Below are 18028 nucleotides of genomic sequence, written 5' to 3'. Positions count from 1 at the left end.
TATATCGTACTTATTTATACATGGTGCTGAATCTGCATTCATCCATTCATTTTCATTCGTAGGGTACATATAGACAAAAAAATCATTCAGAAGACTGTCGCGCTTCTCGTATGCTGAATTGTCGCACTGTAGCACTGTTTGCTCCTCTTATTTATTTGTGTATTTATTATTTATTCATTGCTCTTATTTATTCGTTGTATGTGGCTTCTTGTTTTTACTTTTTGTGTTGTTTACTTGAATGTTTTGTTTGTGTGTGTGTGTGTGTGTGTGTGTGTGTGTGTGTGTGTGTGTGTGTGTGTGTGTGTGTGTGTGTGTGTATATATGTATATATATATATATATATATATATATATATATATATATATATATATATATATATATATATATATATATATATATATATATATATGTCTTGTCACCGTGGGATAGTAGGAAACGAAATTTTGATCTCTTTGTGTGTCTTGACGTGAAGAAATTGACTATAAAGCAAACTTTGACTTTGACTTGAAAGGGTATACCAGTACAGCCACCATAAAGTTGCACTAAGAGGATACACAAAATGCTCGAAGGGCTTTCGATCGAAATCCTTCCACATGTTGTTGTTGACATGTGGCGCGCCAAATCCAAATGTGATGCAGTGCTCGTGTTGGTGGTATGACGAGGAGAACTTATATCCTCGTCATACCACCAACTGATCCAGGATAAGTCACAACACGCAAAAACGAAAACACCCCACCCCTCCTTACCCCCTCTCAATATGATTATTGTTCAGCTTCAGCTCACTCACGTGTTGAAAAGGTTTGCTTATCCAGCTGGCAAGTTAAGGATTACCACGCAGTCTAAGGTGCGTTGCGCAGAGGCTATAAAAGCTCCTGGTGCGCAAGGCTGGAGCTCAGTCTTCTTTACGCACGATACCAGCAGGACCGACGGAGCAGAAAGAAACGGGAGAAAAAGAAGGAAACAAAACAATCAGGCAGTTAGTTTGCCGTTTCCACCTGGGTTTCTTTACTTGACACTTCTGAAAGTATTTTTGAAAGCATGTCAGTGGTGAGCTCCATGACGTTCCCGAAGCCGCTCCACATGCGCTCTCCAGTGTCTCAGGGACGTCGACACACGCTGCCGGCCAGCGAGTTCCGTTCCCTCAGCCCTGAAGACGCCATCAGCGTGTTTGAGATCGAGAGAGAAGGTAACAGAGCAACGTCTATCTTGGCTTTAACGGTGGTTTCCAAAGTGTGGCTTGTGGGCGATTTGTGGCCTAATGCATATTCTAATTGGAAAAAGTTTACATGTTGAAAGCTTACTTAGTGCAATTCAAAATAAACCTGTAACATAAGATGAATGGTACTAGATGGCACATTTAAAATGAGATTTTAACCCCCCCAACACACACGCACACATTAAAAAAACTGTCCTTTGTTAATACAAGTGGTTGTTTGTCACCCAAAGTCAGCTGGCCTAGGCTTCAACTGACCTAATATGACAAATAATACAGAAAAGGAATGGATGGATGTTTAAATGCTGGGCATTTCACTTCTATTTTTCTGTACATGACCCTGAATTGTAAAAGATTAGATGTCCCTGGTCAACATCAACTATTAGTCAAAATTAATTTCTCCGCATATCCACTTACAGCATTCATCTCAGTGTCTGGTGAGTGCCCTCTCCTGCTGGATGAGGTACGTCATTTCCTCACGCTGTGTCCCGAGCTGTCGCTGGGCTGGTTCGAGGAGGGACGTCTGGTGGCTTTCATCATCGGCTCACTGTGGGACCGGGAGAGACTTAACATGGTACGAGTCAACACATGTCCAAGTAACTTCTGTTTACTCGTCATGTGGTGCATGGGCACCTCAATAAATTAAGATATCTTAGAAAAGTTAATTAATTTCAATGGTTCAGTTCAAAAAGTGAAAATAGATCAACAGTTTTCTTATACACTATCAACTGAAAACACTTTTCAGAAGGCTAATTTCAGTCTATCAAAAAATATATATTTCTTATGTAGTATTCGAATGTCTTAAAATCATAAATTTTGTTTTCGCAGCAAGCAAAATGAAATAAAATCATGAAATATTTCACTCTGTGCACAGTGAATCTAATAATGAATGGACTTCACTTTGTGAACCACTGAAAAAAAAAAATCACTTTTGAGCTATTCTCAAATCGTCCAAAAATGGTTCTTGAAAAACAACATAGTCAGTGAATGTCTTTTGATACTGGCTCAAATTTGCAATGGCAGGTTGTGCATCTGGTATCCGGGCCTTTAGATGGGTACCAAATCTCTTAATGCTGCCACTTTCATGTTGTATTTACAGATACAGACTGACCTGTAGTTTTCTTTCAGGATGCCCTGACCCTCCACAAGCCTCACGGCATGACGGTCCACATCCATGTCCTGGCTGTCCACCGCACCTTCCGCCAACAGGGCAAAGGTTCAATCCTGATGTGGCGCTACCTGCAGTACCTCCGCTGTTTGCCATACGTGAGGCGGGCTGTGCTCATGTGCGAGGACTTCCTGGTTCCCTTCTACCAGAAGTCCGGTTTCAAGGTGCAGGGCCCCAGTGAGATCACAGTAGGGCCACTCACCTTCATTGAAATGCTCTACCCGGTCAGGGGCCATGCCTTCATGCGTCGCAACAGTGGATATTGAGACTCGGGACTTGGTTTTTTTTCTCAGGATGGATACCAGTGGCAGGCCCCTGGTTGGAAAAGGAACATTTTTGAAAGACATCAGGCTCAGTGATCATCTCTTTAAAAGATAGAGCAAGATGACACACTCACTTTGCCTTTGAAGAAGAGTAAAACATCTGGAATGACACTAGTTTAAAAAAACAAAACATTGTTTTAGAGAAAGGTCTAAAAGAATGCATCCATTAGGAAAATATTAGAAAAGTTTTATATTTTCATTTTTTTATATATATATCTTTATATTGCATTTGGACAAATGCTGGACATTTACCATCAGTTTTATATGTACAGTATAATGGACATATGTCCCAACACTTCTGTCTAGATAGTTGATCCAAGCCATGCAGTCTCAAGTCTATAAAGAGCCTGAAGAAAATCAGATCTATAAAAAAAAACTACCATTTAAAGCACATACAAAAGAACTCAATAGTCAATATGATTTCTTAATGTCACTTATCCTTGTAAGCCATTGAAGCTTCTTGCCTTCTCTGTTTGTACAGATACTCAGCCACTGTGCCTGATGAAGTCTTGAATCAAGACAAATGTGGTTGAAATAGTTTTGTAATGTTTTGTTCTGAAGATAATAAAGAATATATTTTCGAGTTTGTCAGTGTTTATGTGTCCTTAAAAACTGCCTCGGTTATCTATATATTGTTGAAAATATAATTGAGTATTTAACAGTTCTTCTGGAAATTCATCAGTTCATCATAGCTACATCATCAACAATATCACAAAGTATTACCCAATTTCAATGACAAAAGTACAGCGTCAAATAACAAAATAGGTTGAGGTACATTTCAAGACACACATTAATAAAGTGTCATTTATTTTACATGATTGCTTTAACATGACATTGATTTTCAAATTAGCTTAAAGTAGAGCTTTGATGACAAAAATGAATGTTTATGTTGCCCTTTTTGTTTCTATCTAAAAAAAAGTCATTTGGTCCTAGTGCAAATAGATGCTGTGAAAAGTCATGATTGTTTTCATGGGTTCAATTGAAACATTCACATGGTTTCAAGTATAAAAAAAAAAAAAAAAAAAAAGGCACAGTGCAGAGGGTTCCCTTAAACCGGCAGTCCTTTAAACAAAGGGCAATCTTAGTGCTTAAAACAGAAGGAATTTGAAATTGTTACAGGCTAAAATGTGTTCAAAAGGGAAGTTGAAATTTGTTCAAAGTAAAAAAAAAAGATGAACAATAAGTTAATACATGTTTACATCTCATGTTTTACGTAATGTCAAATGACCAGTCAACAAATAAATCTCATAGCTCCCTTAATTTCTTATTCCCTCAGCATTGATCACTCACAGCCGCTTCCTCGATGGCTGTGGTTGGTAACAAACCTTTACGTAACAAACTGAAGGTGGGTCAAATGGCGGCAAATCTAATCTCACCTCTGCCCACCACTTCTGTTGACCTAAACAATGCACACTTTTCAAAAACGACAAGAGGACCTCTTCAAAACACAGAAATTCATTCAAACAGCAAAATTGTCCAGTGTTTGACCCCAATGTCATTTATGTGGGGCATCCGGTTCACCTAACTTGATAATGGTGGTATCCATTTCCGCTGGATCAGCCTTTGCCTGTATGCTTTTAAAAATGCTGAACAAAACCAGTGATGCTTCTTTGGTTTCATCCTGCTTTTTGCATTTGAGGTCCTGAGTAATTTTCCCATCCACAGGGTTTAAAGATGCATTGGCCGAGCAGCAGGCAAATACTGGCAGAGTCCGACCTTTATGGAAGTGTGTTAATCATCAGACTCTGCTGAGTACCTTTGATAAAACAATAACAGAAGTCACAATTGCCACAGATTTAAAGAGCACTTAGAAAACCTGGATTATCTCTGGTTATCTTGGTCACAGAGGCCATCACCAAGGTAATGACTAGTGCACCACATGGTTAATGTCGTGATCGATATCGTACTTCTCGCAGAACTTGTTCGTGAAGGGCAGGCATGTGAGATGTTCCAGCCAGTGCCAGTTAATGGGGTATATATAAAACCAAACAATGAGCGATGAGAACAGGCCAATGTAGGCCAGGAGCGAAACGCCAATGAGGATGCGTTTACGGTACTTGTCAAAAGTTCCAAATGTAACGTAGGGCAAAAAGGCAAAGGAGAGCAGCATGCCGCTGAGGAAGCCAAAAATGTGGGCGATGTTGTCGATCCAGGGTAGAAGGCCGCACAAGAAGAGGAAAAAAACAATTCCCAAGAGTTTTAAAAAAGCTTTCCATGGTTTCTCCAACATCTGCCAACCTTGAAAGAGCTCAACAAATAGGCACGCCAGGAGGCCGAACTGAGAACCTGCTGGACCCACCTGGAGGGACAGAAAGACATAACGTCAAGTCATTCACATCACAAGAAAACACCATCCGGAACACTCAATTATGGATCTGGTTTTGACCTTTCTGTGTGTACTTTGCATGTTCTTCCCCACACTTGTGTTTGTTTTCCATCTTTTCTTTACATTATATTTGGAACTTGCTCATTGCAAGACTTAAAAAGGAATACTTGAGTTGACGAGAGCAAGAGCAATTAGTACAGAAAATTCAGGGTCTCGGAGGTATGTTTGGCCAGTCTATTGCCGTAAAGGCGAGAGGATTAGTGTAAATGACGTCAGGTCTGATTTTGGAGTCTTGCCTGGTTGTAAAATGGCAGATGGCTAATCTGTGAAGACAACCAAATTCCACAAACAGACAGAAGAATGATTCACAGCGCGTCACCCACACGGCCCAGACGGCAAGGCTGACAAGTTTCAAACGCACAACATGGTCGCTTGTCATTGGCTGAGATCAAGCCTTTATCGGAGATGTTATCACGAGGCAGTAATGTTCTTTTTTCCTATTGGGTTCTGCCTAAAAATCACCCGTTGGGAGAAGCATGGCCTCACACAACCTGAGGTCTGCGCAATCTTTCTAAAAATCTGCAACGTGTAAATATTGGCATCAAACACGAGTTATTCAAGTCATTTCACCAAGTCTTCTTAACCCCACACTTAAAGGGTAATCCACTTACGCCACCTTCTTAAGTGGCTTTACTGTCCTGTGCGACGCTTCCTGTAGGTATTCCTGGTGTGTGAAGACCTGTGAGCTGGTTAGTTTGTAGGCGAGTTGAACAGTGAGTCACACGTCAAGGCGCGTCACAATCCAAACTACTTCACTTGCCAATAAGGTGGTGAGAAAACAAAACAGGGTTCAAAAGGTCTCAATGTGACGTGACAGAGCAAAAATATATGACAGGTGACTTTTGCCTGGTTCTAATTCATTCCCATGGAACGTTTACAAAGTGGGACATTTCCCAAATTCCGGAGCTGTTTCTGTATTCCAGAATGAATTTTGAATGCGCAAGAAGGTGTGAGGATAAGAACAAGTTCCAGAACCGTCTCGGTGTAGAACAGTGAATAATCCCAGTTAGTAACGGCCTTTGTTTGGCCACACAATGGTATTAGACTAATCCCAAAAAGAAAGAAAGTCGCCATTTGCAGACACACACACACACACACACACACACACACACACACACACACACACACACACACACACACACACACACACACACACACACACACACACACACACACACACACACACACGTGCAATCTTGCCAGTAAAAAGTAGGTAATCTTGAACGCGTTTTTTTCCCACACCTAGTTTTCAGAATGAATTAAATATGTTTATAGCATTTTCATTATAATTTGAAAGGTGTGCTGTTCATGCGCCAGGTTGGATACATATTGGGATCTTATTGTGTGATTATTATTGGTGGCTGAAGGCACCTGGGTATTTTTACCAGTATGTCTCTCTAGAAGTCATTTGAGTAAATAGAAGGTTAAATCTGCTTTGATAATCCCCAGACTGGGGAAACCTTCTCCAGTAAGTGAACTAAGCCGCGTTAAACCAGTGAGTGGGAACACTAGGAAAAACACAAGTCAACAACAGCGGATATGAGCCAGTGCCGGGACATCCAGTGATGTTGACTGTTATCAACAGGAAAACACTGTTTGGCTTATTTGGTGACAAATTTCCATTTTTGATTTTGAAGGAAGCACAGAACACATACTATCTGTCTCGTGAGATTTTTGTTTTTACTGTTCAAATGCTCGCACTAGACCTTATGGTCTTCAATGAAATGGAAATCTAGTAGAAGAGCAGAAAGTGTTTGAGATTACAAGCGTGCAAGGACTGCAAGATTGACACTGTGTGTGTGTGTGTGTGTGTGTGTGTGTTTGTTTGTTTGTCATTGACTTGCACCACAGTGTTGGATTGCATCATTAAACATGGCTGCACCGGTTAATGTTTAGGCAGTTTTGCTGCTTAAAATGATTTTAAAACTTCAACAAAGTAGTAGTCAAGTAAAAACCCGGGGTCAGGCCTCCAGTGGATGACAGTTATGGCTCCTCTATTGCACTATTTGCAGCCCCTGCATGATGTATGGCCTATGTGCAGAAGGTCACTAATGTCTGGCAAATACAATGGGACAAAATACGTGGGTGAAATAGGTAAAAGTTTGTAAATCGTAAATGTAATAGCTTAGAATATCTAAATAGGCTGTACCATGTTTAAATAACAATATATTTATGCATGCAAGAGAGAGAAACCCACCTCAGCTCTGTAGGGCAGGAAAAGGGCAGATGCAAGGTTTCCAGTTATACCACTGAAGATGTAAATGATGGAAATGCGCACCCACCCAGCCAGCTTCTCCAGGTCTCTCAATATGGTCATCTGAAACACTACTGATACCACGCAGTGCAGTAACCTAAACACAAACAAATTTACACATGAATTTCTGAAGCTTGATTAAATCATTTGGGTGCTACACAGCCCGCAAGCCATTTTGAATTAAGCTCTATGGCTCTTCTTTAAAGAAAAACTCAAGGATTCTTCACATACTAGGAACGAAGACTCACACGAGTGAACAGTTGAAAGCAATATGGGGGATTTACAAAGAGTGCAAGTTTATGATATTTAAACAAGTTGTAAAACGTTTTATGTAGAGTATCTCATTTGGTAGCAACATGTAGGACTTAAATTTATGTTTAGCAGACTCTCCCAAAAAAAATAATCATATCAGTGAAAGACTAAATATTTTGCATGAGGACGTGCATACCCAGCGTGGAGGAAAAGGGACAACCAGAAACGGTAGAACTGGTCAGGTACATCAGGGTTTAGGAAGGGAAGCAGGCCACAAACATCATCCAGACAATGGACCTGTAAAAAGTTGGCATGTGAATAAAATAAATTAAAAAAAAAACTTTTGAGATACATAAAAGGAAATTTGGCACACTGACTCAAAGTCACACACTCACACTACCTGTGAGCATAGTGTGGCATCCTCATGGAAGTAGCCGTGCATGAAAGAGCAATACTCCCTGGTTGTAATCTCACACCTACGGGAAGAGTAAATAATGGCACTTTGACACCATCATACTGAACATCTTATATCTTAATGAGCCACTGAGGTCAGTCAAAAGGTAGATATGAACAACATCTCACCTGCCCTTAGTGCCTATACAGCAAGGTCGACCCTTAATATTACAGTCCATGTGTCTGTAGCCGGTATGGTTCCATTTTTGTGGATATGTACACACCTGAACACACACACACACACACACACACATCTATGCATGATGGCAAAACAGACAAAGAGTGTGCATGCTTTTGAACTGACAAAAAAAAAAAAAAATTAGAATTTCCTCACCGGCCACAGGGTGATATCATCCGGCCACGTGTGAGGCTCTGCAGAAGCAGGCTCTTCACATACTCTTCACAGCACGCCACATAGTGAGGCAGAGAGGAGATTTGTATAGACGCAGTCCAAACTTACAAGCCCAGTATTTCAATCAGAAGAGCTTCTACTCATGCAATATGGGCATGTGCTCACCTGGGATCCTGGTGACATACAGAGCCAGAGGACCTGCTGATATCCACAAGTTCATTGTCCCATTTGATGAAAGTGGCCAGTGTCTCCTGCGTGGACAGTTTAAGGATCCAATATTTATCACAAGATAATTCCCATGTAGAGGACAGTAAATAAAGGAAAGAAAAAATAAAATAAACAAAACAATACTGCTGCATACTTTTGAACGAATCCGGTTAATTATTAGTATTATAAAGGGATTACATTGTCAAAGATTAAACGTGCACGTGCCGGAATGAGTTCAGCGCGTGCTACCATATTCCCACCCAATAAAGTTGTGTTACAAAGATGCGTGCATGTGCCGAGCAACATACAGAGCAGTCGGAGTTGAGAGTCTGCACACATCCAGAGTTGTCATTCTGAACACAACACCCAGACTCTTTCTCCAGATCTTTGGCCTTCTGAATCAGATGGACTATTTGTCTATCCTGGCGGATACAGGGAGAAAACTTGGCCCCCAAATGAATTAGGTCATCCTGAGGAGGAGAGGAAATATTATTCTTCTGTATCAGTAGAATTCAGCACGTGAAGTCACACTTACAGATCTCGGGCCTATCCAAAAGTTCTGTTGTTGGATGTACTTGACACTCTCATAGATGCCTTTATTCTTCAGCACCTACAGAGGGCGACACAGGGCTGCATGAATTACAGCAGACATGATGTCAACGGAGACTTGACAAGATACTGTACATGAGTAAACGGGATCATGAAAATGTCACATATTGTGCAAAGAAAAAGAAAAAAATACAAAGTAGAAATAACGTGGTCGTCTGTCAGGTAAGGGAAAAGAAAAAGTCAATATTCACTTACTAGGTCTGTTTTAGAATGTTGTGCAAACCCCACAGGGGCAAAACCATAAGTACAGCAGGACAGCAACGTGATTACAATATGGACAAAGGTGATCCAGTAGGTAAAGTAAGGCCTGAAAATACAAATGACGACTTCAAAGCACGAAAAACATCTTCACTTCATCTAAGTGTGTAATTTAAACACATTACCCCACCTAACCCTACATTGACCTTATTCAACTGTCATGTTTTTGCAAGTGGTGGTTCTGCAAGTCAACTATTATCATTTTAGACATAGTAAGACATCCCTAACCTATGGCTGTGGAAGTCGTCCAACTGCTTCTGGACGGTACTGCTGAGGCTGCGTCGGTAGTGCCGGTTCAGCCACTTGCCCACGACGCCCATTCCATAGTGACGCTTTTTGTTGTCAAAAGCAAAGTGCTTCACTTGGGAAGCGATGCGACGGCCACGTCGCGAATGGCTTTTCTCTTGGGCCGCCGTTGGTGTGCGAGGTGTTCGAGATACATCCTTACTGGGGAGAGGAAAGACCAAATAGGATTTCAAGACATTACTTTGACGTCCGTGGATATAAGGTTTACACATGCCTTTTTGGATGCCAACAACTTGATGTTTTCTTTCTAAAATGTTGTGGTTATTGTTGTTTTACTCACAGGCTTGAGAATTTCTGGTCTGGTTGCTCACAGGGGGCAAAAGCAGCGGACATTGGTGGTGACTCGAATACATCATCAGCCATAGAGTACAACTCATCGTGGACATCGACCTACAAAAAAAGTTGGTAATGGCTATAACTAACAATCCTGGAGAATTTTTTTTGTTCAGTGAGGAGGAAAGATAAGTATGGTGCATCAAAAAAAAAAAGAAATTATTGTAATGACAGCGCATTTACTTTGCATTCGTTCTGACCTTGCTAAAAAAGAGTGACTCAGACATGTCTGCCGAGTCCACAGTGTCATCGTCCAGCCAGCTGGGCCTGACAAAGCTCCTCCTGGGAAAGTTGCGGCCGGTAAGGGAACGGCCCTGGTGGTAGTGGTGGTGATTGGGGAGGGAGTGGGGAGAAGGACACACACATAATTTGTCATAATTTTACTCATCAACGTCATCATGATCAAGACACTATTTTCTATCAGAAACCTTTCGTTTTCTAAAATATAATGGACAAAGTGGATGTCATCTATCGAATTAAGAAATTCCATAAGGCAATCCGGTATATTGTGATCATATTACATCACATGATATTCTTCTAACGGCTGCCTCATTTTACACCAGTCTAACTGATTTGACTAAAGTGTTTCATTTGAATTAATTTCTTTTTTTTTCCACACATTTGTCTGCCTCTGAGTTTTTCCTTGCCTGAAAGCAGGATGTAGAATAAGTGATGTAGATTTTTGTGAACGGTAGGCTTCTAACACACGAAGTCAACTCTGTGACTACTAATGCAGCTGTAACATATGCATGGACACACACACACACACACACACACACACACACACACACACACACACACACACACACACACACACACACACATGCAGACTTTGCGGAGTCGGACCCACCCTCAGCAGGTTATTTGCTGCGCGGATGCTCATGCGGGCAACAGACTCCCTCTTACGTTTGGGCAAGCGACTGTACCCGGAGCGCTGACTAGTAAAGGAGCTGAGTGAGGTGATCCCAGGGGTGATGGGAACCTTAGGGGAGCGAGTGTCTATGTCTTCTGGGTAACGGAACGCTCGTCCCCGCGCCAGGGGATCCACAATCTAGCAAAGAGGAGGAGGTGATGAGAGATAGGTGTTGCTATTAGTGGCGAGCTCAAAGGGGAGGATGAACAGAATGCAAAATAATATGAAGCATATTGAGTCTGGTTGAACAGTGAGTTCTAGTCTTGATCAGTATGAAGTATATTTACATGTCTTATTGTCAACAGAGCACCTTAGGCATCTTGGGTGGGACCGGTGATTCCAGGCTCTGCTCGATGTTTGCGGCCGCGTCGGGATCTCTGAATTGTGGCTTCAGCTTGCCATAGCGTTGGCTGCAGTGGCGCAGACTCTTCCTCTGCCAAACCTGCTGCTTACTTTCACAGTCTTCTCCTATCCCGAACCACTGGGCTGTATTCCTGCGGGCACAAAGAAAAGATGGCGGACAGAGGTTTAGTCTGATAAGACTCCATCAGTAAGGTCGCAGGTTGAAATAGCTTTTTCCTCAGTGCTGAAGGAACAAACAATATGATCTTACTTGCGAATACTTTGTGAGAGCGAAGTCTGTCTTCCAAACTTTTCCCTTCTCTCTGCGGCTGACAGGCCTCCATCTCCGGCGACACTCTCGGACACAGAGCTGGTTGCTTGGCCGCCGGTGTTTTTCTTCAAAGATGGCCGAAGGGGCTGACCAAACCAGAAATAAAGGCAATACATTTTATACATTTGTTGGAGTAAAACAGACAGGGAGAAGAAAGTTTCAAGTTGCTTGGGATGAATTACAAATAAGTAGATAAAAAAAAAAAAAAACTATCTTCAGAGTAGTTCAACTGTGCATGTATTATTCCCTGCAAAACATTTTAATTAAAGTGTATTTAAATTGGGGATTGTACAATAGATTTCGGAAATATATGAATCACCTAATTTACGACCTTAAGAACACCATGGAGCACAGTCATTCCAAATAAAACTTCCAACTGTTCTTTTTTTGGGTAATGAGAGTGCACGGTTGGTTGACTCTTGATAACAAATGTATGCATGGTGCTCTACAGTGACTGATCTTCACGGACACTTTAAGGGGGCAACATGTGCCATAAAACAGTTTGTCTTCTACTCAGTGGTACTGAAAAGCCATGTTTGCATTCTGAGCAAGGGGGCCTGCAGGGGAGAAAGGTTTGGCGTCATGCCTACAAATGCAAAGGACAGCTGGCCAACATGATACCCTGCCCTGGCAAACAACGAGATTAACATAGTTGAACTTGAATGTCTTCCAACTTTGAGAAGAAAAAACCCCCCACTATAGTCCTGATTCTTCATCCTGGATCTCACTCCTGCACTATTGGCAGAGAAAGATCATTTTTGGCTGCTTGCCTTGTTGATCGCCATACTCCTTGAGAATGAATGTGCAAGATCATTTTAGGTGTAGTATGAATAGAAAATTAAATATTACCCTTAACAGTCCATGAATGAATAGTAAGACTTAAATGTTTCACACTGCAAGCAAAATCAGTCAACAATAAAAATAGATACATTGCTATTTTGTAAATTTCAGTGGAGAAGCGGCAGACGAAAGGATGGATTAACAAGAATGGGTCAATTTCCTTGAATATTCTGGACTCCTGTTTCCATGTCAATGTCATCTGGGTCAGAATAATGCTGCCCAAGGACTTGAGCTGTACGAAGCATCATGGATGTCACGCACTGAACAGATGCCATGTTGTTCATCAGACTACTTGTTGAGATTGAAAATAAATCAACTATAAAACTGCTGGCTGAAGCCCAGCCGAGCACTCCGTTTAGCCTCAATTGCTTTCACAAGACCAACAATAAGACTATGACATTAAATATGAAAATCACGGAAGCCCATCAAACATGTTGGTGAGTGCTGAAAATAGTGACTGATGAGAAACCTACCTGTTTAGTGGGGTCATGGGGCATCATCTCTTCAGGGTTGGGTATTGCTATGACAAGACTGGGTGGTTTCTTGCTCTTTAGACGGCTATCCGACTGCTGCCCATAAGGAAGTGGCTCATCCCCCTCTTGCATCTTGACGATGTTCTGTAGAAGAGAAAAATAAAGATGTTCATTTGGTCAAGTCTTGATCAAATAAATGAATACAAAATAAACAGAATGACTTTATTGTTATTGTACAACGAAATTAAGATATTCTACCAGTGGGAGGCGACACTGGGAGGAATTCAGGGTTCAGTGTCTTGCTCAAGGACACGGTCACCAGGAATGAGGATTGAACCCACAACCTGCAAATTAGGAGACAAACACTCTACCACTGTGCTACACCGCCCTTATAATTGATTGTAGACCTAAAAATTCCTCAACAATCCACTCATTTATTTTTGTGGACTCATTTAAAGGGACTTGTAAAAAAAAAAAATACATAAATAAAAATAATTACTTGTTTTCACAGAGAATGATAATATCCTCAACATATGAAAAGTGGCATTATCATGGCTTAAACTCCAATTTACTCGGATGTATCAGTGTTTATGCTTGACTTCTATTTTAAGAATGAAATTCAATTAAATATTTCATTTCACAATATCCTAACCCTATTGCCTGCCACCAGCTGTGTTCCACTCCATCCATCACTGACTTATTGGATTAGTTTTTAACAGGGGCTGGAAATAACTCTACACGTGTATGATTGATCTAATTTACTAGTGGAACAAAAAAAACATTAGCTCAGTTGAGCAGTAATTACAAATTGTATCCAAAGAACAGAAAATGCAATGATAGAGCCTCAATGTATTTGAACAAAGTCACAGCCAAGATGGGAACAAGCAGGTAGTGTAATTGACTATGTTCAAAACATCACAAAGCAAGACACTGAGTAATTTGCAGTAATCGAAGTCACCCTAAAGTCGTCCGAGCTCATCCATAAATGTCATGATAGACGGGACAGCTTTGTTGCCGAGTCGTAGGCCATAAAAGCAATGCGGGGCACGGGATGTGTGTGTGTGTGTGTGTCACAAATGAATGCAGCAGGGAAACTTGACAGCAGCTCAAATCAATAGACTAGTTTTCTTCTAGACAGACGAACATTATTTCACTGACTGTGCACATCCACCGGCCATTTTCATTTTTAATGACAATTGGTGGTTATGTTTGAATTGTATCCACTTCAAGTGTATAAAGATTTTAAGCTTGATCTCAAATCTGAATTCAGCTCCCTTGAGAAGAGCATTTATACGTCCACTCAACCACTTAAATGATGAAATAGCTGTTCTAATGGACAGAGCACTCAAGTGGTGGAAAGTATTCATGTAGACTGTTGTCCATATCCTCGCTCTTCTCGAAAGATAGGCCTACATTCTTATGACAATTAAGAGGAGAGTTTAGAAAAATAATGTTCAAACGAATCGGAAAACGTACAGATTGTGGTGTGAGCAGAGCATGTTTGAGGAGTGTGGATTTGCAAAGGGAGTTTACGTAGTAATGCTTATGATGCGCATTTGTTTTTTTCTGAAATGTTTTTCTAACTTGGCCAAACTGACAAACAATAAATTGTTTGGTGAATTTTGACAGGTCATTTTTAAAACTGTGTATGACACCTGTTAAGCTTTTTACAGCACTCGGTGAAGTTGATTTCAATATTTTAACTACTAAACCAAATTGTAATGGCTTGCGTTTCTATAACGATGTTAATTGTTGAACCAACATGTCGTTTCTTAGGCCTCATGTATGCAGGTACAAGGATTCTACTCTAAATATTTTTTAGGTCGATCTTATAAACTACATACAGTGTTTGGTGCACGACATCAATGGCGGACTTGATCCTGTTACAAGTGTGGGAGAGAAGTCAGCCACCCACTAACTGACATCATAGATTCCAAAGAGTCACATGTCATCAATTTCTACTGTAATCATGTGACCTGGAAAGTAGCCTGGCCAACAAATGCCCAAATAGTTTGCCCAAACCGCTTCGCAATGCGGCCTTTGCTGCGCTTATTCATCAGCAGCTGTTGCAAAGGCATACTTCATCAGCCAGCCCCATACCGACTGTTTGACCACAGGCGAAGCCGAACAAATCCGCATATTAAAAATTGGGAGGCAAAATGTGCTCTCATCATTTCGTAACTAACAACATTATCCATGTGGGAAAACGGTGTTCGAAAACACCCGGCTGTCAGAATAGCTGTTATTTTACACAACTTTATAGTAAGAATATTTGGCGTTACATTTGAGAATAGATAAGAAAAACAAAGCGATAGATAGAAGGTTTCACACATGGTCGCTTCAAAGACGTCCACATTTTCACCCACGGTGTATTTTTGGCAACTTTCACACTCTGACTCAAGGTTGAGAAATGACACAAGGCGCCTCCACATCTTTGTGCATTTCTGCACAGTTTCTGAGTTTTACAGCACTCCAACTTCCACAGTTGCCAGAATGCACGCCGGCCAAAATGCAATACCATTTGTAGCAGGTCAGTAACAATCACGAATGAACTGAAATCAGAGATAATTTTCATTTGAGGCGAGTTGGAGTCTATCCTTGTTGATATTGAGCAAGTTGGTGGCAATTGGCATCAATTTGCATGCTACAAACAAGCACTTCCGATGCAAGTACTGTACACTGTTTGGAAATCAAGTGGATTGCGCAACATCCTTCCTCCTGTAACACTGCCTTATTCCGACTCTCTTCTGTATGGTGATCACAAACATGAATCAAAAATGACTGTCTCGTATATTCTGATGAACTCTGTTTTATCAATAGCATCGGAGGTCTTTCTTTCATTCATTCATTTTATCCTCATCAGGTTAAAGTTTGCCTTGTGACAGCTCAATGAGGAAACGCTCATCACTTCTTCTTTTCTTAATAGTCATCACCTTCCCTCAGAGACCTTGTCAAGTAAGGAGAGTCTTAAAATAAAAGGTCCGCCTCCGAGCTGCGGAAGGTGATCCAGTTTGAGATACATCAATATTTCAAATGTCCCTATAGAATTTATGACTAGACTTGATTGTTTCCAATATTGCTTATATGACGCAAAGATAAAATGAACAACCTTACTGACATTTAAGCTTGTGTTTGTGAAGATATGTATTTTGAACAGAGCATTCTAGCTGCCAATTCTGTGCATGGACAAGACTTTTTTTTAAGACAGTCACTTGTTAGTAAAACAACAGCCGGTCTCTCTTGATGAATTTCACACCGAGTCTTTTAAAATGTGGCTAAAATGTCAGCACTGGTCAGTCGGCAACATGCGACCATGACAGAACAAGCGGTTTTCAGGCCAGCAGGAGCATAATGAGAATGCATCAAAAACTGTGGGTGGGTGTGAGTTTCGGTAGTATGTCAACAATCAAACCTACTCAGTCATTCTTCACTTCCAAACTGAGAAATCTCCAGATCTTAATGACTCAAAACCTTTGTCTTGTTCTTTGCCTGCATTAGCACACAATAATGTCGACAATTAAAAAAATACAGAAACCACTGGTTGCCTTTCACTGCAAAAGAATGGTAAGACTGGATTCCATTTAAACACGCCAGAGGCAGTCTATAACATTGCACCATCCCCACAAGAATTGGCATGCCCAAACCTGCACACGGCCAAGGGAGTTTGTTCGGCTAAGCAGCAGCCTTGCTTCCCATCCAGGCGCTTCTCAACATCTCGAAGATGCCTACTTGAAAACAATCTATGGGTTCTGCTTGATTGTTTAAGGGTTCGTGCGTTTCACTGTCGACATGGCATTGCAACAGAAAAGCTAGCAGTGAGATTTTGAACTTTGGAATAGTTTCTCTACCAACAGCGGTAGAGCGACAGAGCTCTTGCCGAGTTCATATTTCACGTCTTCTAAAGCCATTGAATGGCTGTGTTCACACTACATAACTTGCTGTTTTAATTTGAGAATGATGGTGTGATTTACATCCCATGTCATGACTGAGCCTAATAGTGTGTCAAACTAGATATAGACAGAGGTCATACAGTTCAAATCTATGAGCCTACACCTGGTGTGTCATTGATGGTTAGGTGGCGAGCCCAACCCAATTTCACCAAAGTAAGGTCAAAGTATTAGATAAGTTACACTTACAGGAATTTATGATACGACATTCTAAACGGAGTTCAAAAAGAACATCCTGCGCAGATAACTAGCGCCGGGAGCTGTACAGCACAGTCCAAAAAGAAGCGAGGTTGTGTGCCGTGAGAATGTTCAAAATTCAAAAGGCTCAAAAGTTGGGAAAACACCAAGCGACACAAACAAGATGAGCATAAATGGACACGAAAGTGTGCATGCGTTCCATCGTCACGTGACGGTGTTTGAACGCTGCCTCCCGTTTAGTTTGGATAACAAATAAATGACATGTCCGAACACACGGCAAACGAACTGCAATAACGCAACAAAGAATAACACGAGACTAAATTGTGTGGAGTGCTCTGCTCAATTACTATGATTGGACATACAGCGGAAACTAAAATCATTATTTGACCAGTACTTTTAATTTTGTAACAAAATGTGCATTTATTGTAGTTAGCCAGATAATAATTTACGGTGGCGAATTTGTGATGTCACCGCTGACTACTTTTCCATTACCACGAGTAGCCCGTTGACGACACGAAGAGGGTTAATAAAGCTAACTTTTTCCACGCTGTTACAAAATTATCGTAACGTCAACGCCTAAAGCTATATTCGACTCACCGGCAATAATGTACGGCCAACCTGTTCTTCATGAGCAGGTTGTATTTATCAGGATAAAAACGTCGCGGTCGGAAAGGCGTCCGCCGGTATGTCGGCACTTCCCTCTTTGTGTCTTCCAACATCCTTGGCTTGAATCGCAGCCGCACTACACAGGATCTGGAGGCGGAGTTTCAACTGACCTCATCCGGAGACCAGGCGAGCTGGACGGACGCCAGCTCCGTCAACACCGCCCCCAACCGAAACTACAGCACTGCTTGAGGGGGTATAAATATT

At 41.2% G+C, this 18028-nt stretch overlaps 2 protein-coding genes across 3 annotated transcripts; one reads left to right on the top strand and one right to left on the bottom strand.

The window, feature by feature from the left end:
* Window positions 1-848: 848 nt before the first annotated feature.
* Window positions 849-3259, top strand: aanat1 (arylalkylamine N-acetyltransferase 1). The gene is made up of 3 exons (XM_085912995.1): window positions 849-1186; window positions 1633-1787; window positions 2342-3259. Exons 1-3 carry the CDS (start codon window positions 1039-1041, stop codon window positions 2645-2647), a joined length of 609 nt encoding a protein of 202 aa, XP_085769121.1. The 5' UTR covers window positions 849-1038; the 3' UTR covers window positions 2648-3259.
* Window positions 3260-3494: 235 nt separating this feature from the next.
* LOC147056894 (inactive rhomboid protein 2-like) lies at window positions 3495-17982 on the bottom strand. Of its 2 annotated transcripts, none has more exons than XM_085912990.1 (18): window positions 17756-17982; window positions 13014-13157; window positions 11641-11786; window positions 11338-11521; window positions 10965-11165; window positions 10315-10428; window positions 10062-10171; window positions 9704-9922; window positions 9413-9524; window positions 9144-9218; window positions 8917-9078; window positions 8567-8652; window positions 8384-8447; window positions 8179-8273; window positions 7997-8072; window positions 7793-7893; window positions 7288-7441; window positions 3495-5003 (listed from the first exon to the last, which is right to left on the bottom strand). In XM_085912990.1, exons 2-18 carry the CDS (start codon window positions 13143-13145, stop codon window positions 4572-4574), a joined length of 2463 nt encoding a protein of 820 aa, XP_085769116.1. In that variant the 5' UTR covers window positions 13146-13157; window positions 17756-17982; the 3' UTR covers window positions 3495-4571. The 2 variants fall into 2 exon arrangements, with proteins under 2 accessions (XP_085769116.1, XP_085769117.1); XM_085912991.1 differs by lacking the exon at window positions 17756-17982 and adding an exon at window positions 13272-13822.
* Between the last annotated feature and the right edge of the window lie 46 nt (window positions 17983-18028).

The sequence above is a fragment of the Syngnathus leptorhynchus genome, chromosome 5 (genome assembly GCF_054491065.1).
Source record: "Syngnathus leptorhynchus isolate UIUO chromosome 5, UIUO_Slep, whole genome shotgun sequence".
Taxonomy (NCBI): Eukaryota; Metazoa; Chordata; class Actinopteri; order Syngnathiformes; family Syngnathidae; genus Syngnathus; species Syngnathus leptorhynchus.
Note: the sequence above shows the minus strand (reverse complement) of the source record. Positions and strands in the feature narration are given on the sequence as shown.